The sequence below is a fragment of the Lactuca sativa genome, chromosome 9, assembly GCF_002870075.4.
Source record: "Lactuca sativa cultivar Salinas chromosome 9, Lsat_Salinas_v11, whole genome shotgun sequence".
Lineage (NCBI taxonomy): Eukaryota > Viridiplantae > Streptophyta > Magnoliopsida > Asterales > Asteraceae > Lactuca > Lactuca sativa.
Genome location: NC_056631.2, coordinates 13512268 through 13523702, shown reverse-complemented (window position 1 = coordinate 13523702; position 11435 = coordinate 13512268). Strand labels below are relative to the sequence as shown.

At 33.9% G+C, this 11435-nt stretch overlaps 1 protein-coding gene across 3 annotated transcripts; it reads right to left on the bottom strand.

Annotated features, from left to right (window-relative positions):
• Nucleotides 1-728: 728 nt before the first annotated feature.
• LOC111881305 (uncharacterized) lies at nt 729-4792 on the bottom strand. 3 transcript variants are annotated; one of them, XM_052767950.1, is made up of 4 exons: nt 4603-4792; nt 1903-3542; nt 1664-1814; nt 729-1580 (listed from the first exon to the last, which is right to left on the bottom strand). In XM_052767950.1, the coding sequence occupies exons 2-4, from the start codon at nt 3532-3534 to the stop codon at nt 877-879; spliced, it is 2487 nt and encodes an 828-aa protein (XP_052623910.1). In that variant the 5' UTR covers nt 3535-3542; nt 4603-4792; the 3' UTR covers nt 729-876. The 3 variants fall into 3 exon arrangements, with proteins under 3 accessions (XP_052623910.1, XP_052623912.1, XP_052623911.1); XM_052767952.1 differs by having other exon boundaries at nt 1664-1805; XM_052767951.1 differs by lacking the exon at nt 4603-4792 and adding an exon at nt 3906-4256.
• Nucleotides 4793-11435: the final 6643 nt, after the last annotated feature.

Below are 11435 nucleotides of genomic sequence, written 5' to 3'. Positions count from 1 at the left end.
GTAGTGATATGTTAGTTTGATAGATTTGATATGATTACCTGTGTTTTTGGTTACTGTCTGTTTGCATATGTCAACATGTTGTGGTTGGGTTGAAACAGTCTTGCATTGTGTTATAGGCCAAGATACCCAGATGGTCCAAGTATACTGTAGGTCTTGCATGTCAGGTGGTTGAGTAGAACGTGGACATAAGGTCCACAGAGTGAGCATCATTGTAGTCTAACCCTAAGGCGCTTGCATCGGATGAGATTGAACTGTGAATCGAGTCAATGGTATAAAGAAGACGGGTTGATTTACAAATAGGGTTTCTTGGGACGAGAAGGGTAATAATTAACTTCATATGAAACTCAATTTCTCTGCTACTTTATTATTTTGAGAAATCCTTAAGCGAAACATCCAAAATGCCCTCATGTGCAAGACACATGGGGCAACTTAACGTCTCTTTCAAACAGACATCTCACGCAAGGATCATTGTCGTTAAAACTTTTGTTGAAAAGGACCATTGATGCAAAAAAAAAAAAAAAAAAAAGTTTCATAAGAATGGTTTTAAGGAAAATATTTAAACATTAAGGACCATTTGTGCAATTTTGTCTTTTTTTATATATCAATAAAATAAACAGATCATCATCTAAGTATATTATTGTTTAGGTCTTACAAAGTTGTCCCTCAAATGACACACAAATATCACAAACAAATGTATAAAAAGATCTTGAAACTTTGGGTTGGGGATATGAACAAGAAAACCAATCATGTGGTATACTTAATAAATGACAGCAAAACAAGTACCATTTTTTTTGGAAACTAGTAAGACATTATAATACTGTTTTAATGGTACACAAATAATTGTGTTATAATTTAGGCCCAAAATAATAATAAAAATTAAAAAACTGATGAAGCTCTACCAGTCAACTCCAACACAGACTCTTCCACCAGCTCCTCAAGCAACTTCCCTTCTATATCCTTTCTTGTATCATCAATTTCCAATCTCAACCCCTCCACCCACCCCCTCCCCACCACCTCCTTCCTCACCACCTCCTCCACCACACTCCCGCCATCACCGTCACTATCATCCCACTCCCCCCACCTCTCCTCCCCGGAAAACAACCATTCCTTCATCCGGGCCCACACTCGGTCCCCCACCAATGCTGACGTCATCATCATCGCCATGTGAGCCCCACCCCCACTACCAATATCCATCAACGCCTCGTTGACACAATCAAAAACGAGTTTTGTCATGGATCTATGATGATGATGCCTTTGTTTGTTTTGCGACAAAATCGAGTCTTTTTCTGTCAGGTTCATGTACTTGTCCCTCAATGATGGGTCCAACGGGCTTTCGGGTGAATGCCACCTGGCGAAAAGTGAGTTTGATCGGGTCTTATGGAGACCTGCTACTGATAACAAGGTTTCCACATACAACAGACATTCTTGCTCCTCTTCCTGTGGGTTTAGTGGTGGTGCTGATGATGAGGGTTTACCGGAGTACGGTGTGGCTGACCCTAGGCTAGTATCATCCCATGATAGGGTACGGGATATGGACCCAATGGGTGGAGATTTGTCAATCAACTTGTATTTCATAGAATCTACATCAATGTGAACAAAAGTGGATAAATAAAAAAGAAACCAACATTTTTTGTACTTTAATAAAATTAGTTAAGAAAATTACCATGCTTATTCAGCTTGGCATTTGCTGTGTGACCATCTTCTTCAAAATGTGGTTCCAAGACTGATATAGGGCTTGGCTGGTCTTGGTTCTCACTGCTATGGTTTCCGAGAAACTCAGGGTTTTTAAAAGAAAATCCAGACTTCTGCAACAACTTATTAATCAATCATTCAGACAATAAAGATAATAATATAAGCAAATTTGTGAAAAGTTAAGTTCAAAAGATACAAAAGAAGCCATACCTCAGGTAAAACTATGCCTTGTGATCTTCTATATAATTCGTCTTCAACACATTGAGATCCTTCATTTCTTGGGCGTTCATCCTTTGACTGGTTTGACTTCTCTTTGCTAGATTTCTTGTTTTTGGAGAAAAACAAGCTTGAAACTCTCCCCTTGAATGATGATTTCACAAGCTTTTCCTTGCTATCGTCTCCTTTCCCTTCCAAGGAACCTGAAACTCCAGATGTTGGAACAGATTTTGATCTTGACAGCTTTCTAGGGCTATTATCATTATCATCGTCTTCATGCTTGTTCAAATCATTAGATCCCATAATAAACTCCTGTTTTTTTTCCTCCGGTTTTACTGATTTCTTCAAATCAGAAAGAGCAAGCATATCACCCAATGTACTGGAACTTCTTTGTATCTGTCTTTGTTCTTGAAGATTCTTATTTGATGCCATCATTGCCCATCTTTCAGAAAGACGTTTCTTAGCTTCCCTACAGACAGATGACTCTGGTGAATAAGAAGCACGGCTGGATGAAGTGGCATAGTGGCTATTAAACCGATTAATATAGTCCCATGAGTGTCTAGAAGTTGGTGACACAACTTCTGAATCACTAAGGTTCCCTGCTGCATAATCAATTTCTGATTTACAAAATGAACTATCATCACCGATATAACCATTTGAAAAAACGGAAGAAAGAAGGGTCTCGTCTCTTCTCAGTGCAATCTCCTCTTCTTCAGCTTCTCTTGATTCCAACACCTCACTGTCTTCTGGATCCCCATCAAATACATCATCATGTGAATGTGAATCAACAACTTTGATGTTATGAGGTTTTAGTATCACAATACGTGTTGGCTGCATAGGGTTTTCATCGGTTTTGCAACATTCAGGAGAAAAGAAGATATCAGAACTGTTTTTATCCCATGGTTTTGTGTCCTGTTTTTCATTTTTCTTTTGAGTATCCACCAGCTTAGAAGGTCTAAGAACTGTGATCCGTCTAGAGTCTGGAGGTGGAGGAACAGACTGCAGATTGTATAGATGCTGAGAGAATAATGAATTGGGTTCTTGAAGAAACTTGAGAAACAAATCTTTATTGGAACTTAAAACTTCCAATGCATCTTGAAACTGTTTGGACTGGCGAAGTTTTTCATCAGTAGATAAACGTTTGGCTTCCATGAACTTTTCCCTGATAAGATCCATCTTACTCTCACTCTGTTTTTCACTACATCTTTCTTTGTAATGTTGCTGCCATATTTCAAAAACATCTTTGGTGTATTCTTCCTGTTCAGGACACTTTGTGATCTCATGTTTTGATTGTGTGTCCAAGGATTCAGATTGGCTCCTTGAATGTCTTGAATGGCTCCTGCATGAAGCTGAAACAGGTTGTTGATGCTGCTGTGGGAGGGCATCAAGCCCCATTAGCTTGGCAACCAAATTAGATGGACTTTGCTTACATTCATCTTCTTTGGACATTTCTTGTGCAATTAGCATCTTTATGGGTGTTCCATTTCCATCATGATGTGGCTTATCTGTAAGGAGCTTGTTCCCTCCCAAACCAGTATTCAAATCAAACAGGTTCACCATTCTTCCCAAGCATCCTGAAATAGGTTTCTCAGGATTTCGGTTTTTTCCATTCTGAATTCGGCTCATTTTTATACCTGTGAATGGTGCATTTCATAGTTAGTAGTAATCACCATTGCTGTCTTACAACTCAAAATTGGGTTTTTGAAGAGATATCCATAGGAAGGCATCTTAATATATTGAAACCCAACAAAGAGGAATTAAAAAGAGGCAAACAGATAGAAGAATACAAATCTCAGTAGGTAGGAAAAATTCAAATGTATATTAAACACCAATATTAGGTCAAAACTGATAGATTCCTTAAAGATCAAATCAATAAAAACGAAAAGTGAATCTAGAGCAAACAACATGATGTTGAATAAAGAGCATCTAATATGCTATCAGTTACTAAGAATAAAAAAATAAAAAAGACCCAGAATAAAGTACAAATATAAAAACACCTCTGATTGATGTTCTTTGAAGGTAAAATGATTCAAGCTCCAGATATCAAGAATCGCATTCAGAAACACCTACTTGGTAGTTCGTTTTTGAACCATGAATAAGAGATATCATCATTTAATTCAGTAGGGTGGAGGTGAGGGGTGGGGTGGGAGAAGCAAGAGATTTACAGAATCCCTTCCAAAAGATTATCTAGAGATAATAAATAAGGAAAAAGAGGGATAACAACAGGGACAGGACTATTACAGATTGTGAAATTCCAGCATATTCACATAAGACTTCACATCAAGCAGTCACCACTTGAAATAGAGTTTTCAAAAGAATCCGAAAATGAAAATATATAATAGTTGAGAAAATCGAACAGACAAAACAAAATCACTGCACTCGTTCAAATTGACATCATTATTTAATCAGTACAAATGTAAGGAAAAACAAAAGCCCTAATTTTATGTTTCAACTTTAACTTCATCTTAAAAGCTATGTAATTATTTATCACAAGATCATTTGGAAAAAAGCTGTTCAATTACAGAAGAATAATAAGAGAATCTGATTCTGTTTTATACCTTCGAAAAGCGACATCGAATGAGGAGCAAAAACAAAACGAAAAAGGAGCTCACGCTGCTAAAAAAAACCGCAGCAAAGAAGAGAGAGAAAGAGCGGTTTTAGGTAGATAAAGTAGCGAGACCCTGAGATCAATACCTTATAGTGAAGCACTCGCTAAATGATCGCCGTAATCTGACATTCCGATCATAAAACAGCCTGAGATTCGCCGATTTCGTCTTTGATTCTGTCGTTATTCAGATCACTGATCACTTCCGGTTACACGCACACACCCACTCGCCGGTGAGAGAGAAAATTTGCGAATAAAGCCAGATATAGCGATAATAAGGAGTCCGAAATAAATAAATATATATTTTTTTTATTTTTCATTAAAGCCCTCATACGTTTCTGTTATTTTCATAAAATCCCAGTTAACAATATTGTGTTTCATTTCAGGACAATACAACGGGGGGACAATGGGACATGGTAGGTAGCTATAAGAAAACGAGACGTTATGGATAATTTTATTTTATGGTCCTTTGATTTAGACAAATTTTTATTTGAATTCTTAATTCCCTTGGACATGGTAAATGTCGTTTAATTTTTAAGTAACACTTTTTTTGTTTTAAAAAAGAATCGGTATTGTATGTTATTTATATTTAATGTTTTAAATTTACTTGTTTAACATTATTTATATAGATTTTCATATATTGGATGTGTCAATCTAATAGATTGCGTCTAATATTATAAATATGTCTGATTTCTTGACGGTTCTTATTTAGTCTTTTCTTGATATTATAAACATGTCATGTCATTTTCTGTAGTTAACGTACTTAAAGCTCAAAACTTCTCACACACAAAAGGTTAATATAAATATTAATATATGTTATCTTTGGTGATTGGTATACTAGCTTATTCATTTTATAAGTTAGTTTAATAATCAATAAACTATTTCATATAGTTTATCAATAAAACAAAATATAAGTTATTTTCATGGTTTCATTAAACATTAAATTGAAATAAATATAAAAAATAAAATAAAATTATACTCGTCAAACATACTCAATGATTAAGTTGACAAATAATGATGATATAAGGATTAATGTGTTATTTCTTCCTATAACTAAAGTACCATTTGTGTAAATTAATTTCAATGTTTTTAACTGTCTTAAAAGGGTTTAGAACCGTTGAAAGTGTAACCTATGAATATGCAAGGGACCACCGCCAACAAACATCACCAACTTTGCAACGTTTAGGAACATTGTTTTAACTTTATATTTTTTACGTATTAAAACAATTAACAAATTGTAATTTTATATTCTTACTTTAGTTTAACTCTTAATTAACAAATATAAGTCATAAATGATATTGAATTTAAGATGGAAAATAGATGTTTCGAACTCTTAAAAAATGGGTCAAACAAGTTAATGTCATGGGCTAAGTTGGACCAATTATTTGATATGTCAATTTCTTTTATTTTCAATTTGGATTTTTATATATAAATAATATCTTAAATGCCGTTCTAAAAAAAGCAATATCTCAAATATGATTATTATCTTACATACTTATAAAACTTGCATTTTCCCTAATTGTTATGCATTTGAAACCCCCCACAATAATTTGCTAAAACCTCATACATTTGAAACCCCCAAACCTTTTCATCTTCTTAATAATTAATCACACATAATCAATGGTAATTCATATGAGATAATTATTTGCTAAAACCTCATGTATTTGTATGGTACTAAAACATGTTTGAGTTTTTTGGTTTTAGACTTTAGTAAATGGGTAATCCGTTTGATACATTGGATTTGAAGATATCTTATTCGAATTACCCAAAACAAGAGATAAATTAATAATATATGCTCATGCATGTTTTGTACAAGCCCCAATCAAAATACAATATATCATGATCATACAATTAAGTGTCTTTTATTCCATTTTGGCTTTATAACAAAAGTTTGTTTATGTGGCGAAAAAAGAAAACTTGAAGATGAATATTTAAGTTGGATGTTTATATAAGATTTGTTTTAAATATATAATATAGATATAAATACACAAATGTGTGTCAAATACAGCCCATCACAAATTTAATGTTATAAACTACAATATAACTCAAAGTGGTTTTCCAAATATAATGTTTATATTATAATATAATATATTAGAAGAATACCATATAGTAGACGAATCTCACATGTTGTGCAGAAATTTAGTTGCATAGATAATATATTATAATTATATTTCATTTAAAATATGTTAAGGTCATTTGGTTATTACATTGTTGTATTAGGCACTATAATCTCATATATTTTGAATGACTCTTACAAAAATGATGTATGTAATTTGAATATAACGTAATATCTTATGATGTTTATTGAATGATATTATCTTCGATTGAGCACTTTTTAATTGGAATCAACTTTATTATAGTTAAAAATTTTGGCTCCTTTTCTTCTTTTCATTAGTTATAGAATATGATTTTTTATATTAACTTAAAATATGTCACTATCTTAAAACAGACTGAGAATGAGATTTTTATATTTACTTAAAATACGACACAATTTTCTATTCAATAGTAAAACTAACAAAAGTCGTTAAATATGTATTTTTATGAGGTTCAACATAAATAGACGACCACATATGAGAATCCATATCTAATCAATCATCAACTAATTACATTAGATACTAATGTGTACATAAAAATTACATTTAAAATTTTAAACTAATAGTAAAAAAATTTCATTATTTATTATGAAAAAAAATCTGTAAATCAAAAAATATACATGCTATTTAATCGCATACAAGTTTTATGTATGGCTTATTCACAATATGTTAAACCATATATAACCATATTAAACTACATAATTATTCCACTGCGCAACGCGCGGACATTCACCTAGTTATAATTAAAATTCACAAACACCGTTACCTATTTATTAACAAAACGGGTTAAGAATTTAGGTATACATTAACATTTTAGAAAGAGTGGTTTTTAAATGTAAGAAAGTTACTGTATTATCATAAAATGTCGATTTTGATATCAGATAAATTTTTTTTCAATTATATCACTATATTTACAATTTTGTTGCAATATCAACCAAATGACCGGTTCTCCCGGTAACCATTTTTCCCGAATTGCCCAAATTTTACCAAATGACCGGTTCTCCCAGTCACTAAGTTTGCCAAAATTTTGATTTTGACACCAAGTTTCAAATTGCAAGAAAGTGACTATATTACTATAAAATTTCGATTGACATCGAGTTTTTTTTCTCTCAATTATGTCATTACATTTACAATTTTTGCAATGTCAACCAATTGATCGATTTAAGAGATGTTATTATGGTTTAGAAGTTTGATTTGTACAACAAATAAATGTAGATTGATCTAATAGTTCAAACTCACTTACAAGTAAGAGAAAATGACATAATCACCCTTTCAGGAGATGTTAATGTGGTTTAGAAACTCGATTTGTACAACAAATAAATGAAGACCCCTACAAGGTCGATTTAGTGGTTCAAACTCACTAAACATCTTTTGGATCAACCTTGTATGGGTCTTCATTTACTTGTACAAATCGAGTTTCTAAACCATAATAACATCTCCTAAAAGGGTGAATACGCCATTTTCACTAACTTTTTAGTAGGTTTGAACCACTAGATATAACTTTAGACATCATTTATGAAGAAATACTTTGACGAGAATTAAATATTAAACAGTATGATAATAAGTGTCACCTAAAAGGGTAAGCATGCCATTTTTGTTGACTTTTAAGTGAGTTTGAACCACTGTATCGACCTAAAAAGATATGTGAAATTGGGTTCGATGCAAACTCTATATTTGAAACTTAATCCTACCACATAAGATCTTACGTGGCTTCCACGTCACAATATTGGCATGTCATTTATTTGGTAACCTGCTAGATTGATGGTAACCGATCAATTGGTGGACATTGCAACAATTTTTTTTAGATATTGCAACAATTTTGTTGATATTACAATGTGAACTAATTGACCGGTTACCATCAATCTAGCAGGTTACATAATAAATGACATGACAATATTGTGATGTGGAAGCCATGTAAGATCTTATGTGGTAGGATTGAGTTTTAAATATAGGGTTTGTATTGAACCCAATTTCACATACCTTTTTGGTAGATCTAGTGGTTAAACTCACTTAAAAGTCAACGAAAAAAGCATACTTACCCACTTTCACATATCTTTTATAATGTTTAATGTTTAATTCCCATCAAAGTATTTCTTCACAAATGACGTTTGAAGGTCAATCTACTGGTTCAAACTTACTTAAGAGTTAGTGAAAAAGACATACTCACCCTTTCAAGAGATGTTATTGTGGTTTAGAAGCTAGGTGTGTACAACAAGTAAATGAAGACCCCTTACAAGGTTAATACAAAACATGCTTGGTGATTTTGAACCACTAAATCAACCTTGTAGGGGTCTTTATTTATATTTGTACAAATTGGGCTTCTAAACCACAATAACATCGCCTGAAAGGGTGAGTATGACCTTTTTGTTGACTTGTAAGTGAGTTTGAACCATTGGACCACCCTTCATTTATTTTTTGTACAAATCAAGCTTCTATTTCTAAACCACAATAACATCTCCTGAATCGGTCAATTGGTTGACATTGCATCAAAATTGTAAATATAATGACATAATTGAGAAAAAAACTCAACGTCAAAATCGAAATTTTGTGGTAATATAATGACTTTCTTGCAATTTGAAACTATGTGTCAAAATCAAAATTTTGGTAAACTTAGTGACTTTATTACAATTCAAAAAAGGTTGTTACTGGGAGAACATGGAGAACCGGTCATGTGACAACCCAAGTTGTTCCGTTACATTTCCCCGTTACCGTTAACGGAATATTCCAGTTTATAAAAGTTCCGTTAATTAGAGGTCGTCAATTTAATAAACATTACATTTGTTTACATTTAATATGCCGTTAAGTCGTGATAAAAGGAAATAAAAACACATAATACATATTTCCATTTAATTGGAAAAGTTAGTTTTTATTATTACGACCACTAAATCGGGCGCGACCAAAAGCCCCGTTTAACGGCAGTATTGGGTAGAATTCCACTGAGCTCCAACTCCCACCCATATATAAGGGGGAGTAAACTCCATTTGGAGCTTTTCCACCCTCTCTCTCTATACTCTCTCTCTAGACTCGTTTTCCCCCCGAATCCGCAACCAAACGCTTCCAAATCGTAAGTCCGCTTACCCTAGCTTATTCTAAACATTATGATTTGTGTTTATAGCCCAAAAATAGGACTTAGAAGCTATGGAAGAGGAGTTTACGGCCTAAGCTCCTCCTTAGGCCGTAAACACCTTAAATGAGGCCAAAATGACCCCAAAATGTCCCTAAAGGCTTGGAAACAAATTAAGGGATTAGCCTAGGAGTGTTTAAACATTAAAACACATGATTTTAGGGGGTAAAAGAGAGTTTACGGCCTAGGCATATGCCAAGGCCGTAAACACCTCTTAAACATTCAAAAAGCCCCAAAAACACTCCCAAACCACCATTGGACTTAATACATAAATTAGGGGCTTATCATTTCGGGTTTAAACCATTTAAACACATCAAAATGGAGGGAAAAAAGGAGTTTACGGCCCAGGCATGTGCCAGGGCCATAAACACCCCTAAACATGCCCAAATGATAGTATTAATTCCCCCAAATGGCCTCACACTTCATTATAAATTACTAACAAGGTATTAGGGGCTTGAAACTTCAATAAACTCCAAGAATGAGAGTTACGGCCGTAAACTCCCTTAGGAGTTGTCCTTGGGCTGTAAACTCCCTAATGAAACCCTTAAAGACCTTAAACTCACTCATGCCTTTTGGTTTTGGACTTAGAAACATTCCACTAACAAGATAGAGCCTTAAAACACCAAAAGAAAGTGTGTATAGGAGCTTACAGCCGTAAGCTCCCTTGCTTAGGGGGAATACAAGTTAAACATGCCAGTTATCATATCAATCACATGTGATTGATAACCCGCATGCACAAGATTTTACCACATTGTACACTGTTTTACCGAGTAGGATACTATGATGACTTTCAAAAAGGTTTTCAAACTGTTTCAAACTCTTACTTATACTGTTTTATTCAAAATCATTTCAAACCGATTTATAATGGTTCCAAGGATTTCTAAAGGTTTTCACACTGATTTTACCAAAGAATACAAAATGCGATTTTCCTAAATATAAAGGTTTTCCAAGGTTTTCATCAAATTTCTCTTTCACGTCGAATATTTATACTTGTTAGTTACCGCCGCTTCGCTTTCACTTATTGTAAACTCCTACTTGATAACGCTTTCACTTCCTGATACGCTTACACCTGTTATTGTATATATATCGCTTATTGTGACAATCGTCAATTTTTGGTCAAGTCAAAGTCAACTAAAGTCAACAAGTCAAACCGGTCAACTCGATTTGCCCGTAGGTACTAGAGTTTACGTTATGTAATTTCTAAACAACTCTCTATTCTAATGAGAGATCATAAATCGAAAAGTGCGTACATCTAGATCTCCTTAACCTAAAAATTGTGGTACGTGGCGAGCCAAACCGATAAAACAATGTTGCATACTCATTGGGAGTATGCAAGATCCTTAAACAAGGCTTAACGGGGCTTACGGACCTTGCATTGCGAAGCCGGACACTCACATTCATCACACACGAAACCGCTCTCAATCGTTCTCACTCTATCTCTTTGTATGAGAAATCTCTCCAAGAATGTCAAATCTCTCCCAAATATCTCTTTGTATGAGAAATCTCTCCAAGAATGTCAAATCTCTCCCACATATCTCTTTGTATGGGAAATCTCTCCAAGAATGTCAAATCTCTCCCAAATCTCTCTAAGTATGTGAAATCTCTCCCAAATATCTCTTTGTATGAGAAATCTCTCCAAGAATGTCAAATCTCTCCCAAATCTCTCTAAGAATGTGAAATCTCTCCCACATATCTCCTTGTATGA

Excerpts from the sequence above, each read along its gene's own strand:
- LOC111881305 (XM_052767950.1), bottom strand. The coding sequence starts at position 3,534 with ATGAGCCGAATTCAGAATGGAAAAAACCGAAATCCTGAGAAACCTATT. Across the intron at positions 1,815-1,902 it reads AAGGCATAGTTTTACCTGAG|TTGTTGCAGAAGTCTGGATT; the intron begins GTATGGCTTCTT and ends TTGATTAATAAG. Across the intron at positions 1,581-1,663 it reads TGCCAAGCTGAATAAGCATG|ATTCTATGAAATACAAGTTG; the intron begins GTAATTTTCTTA and ends ACATTGATGTAG.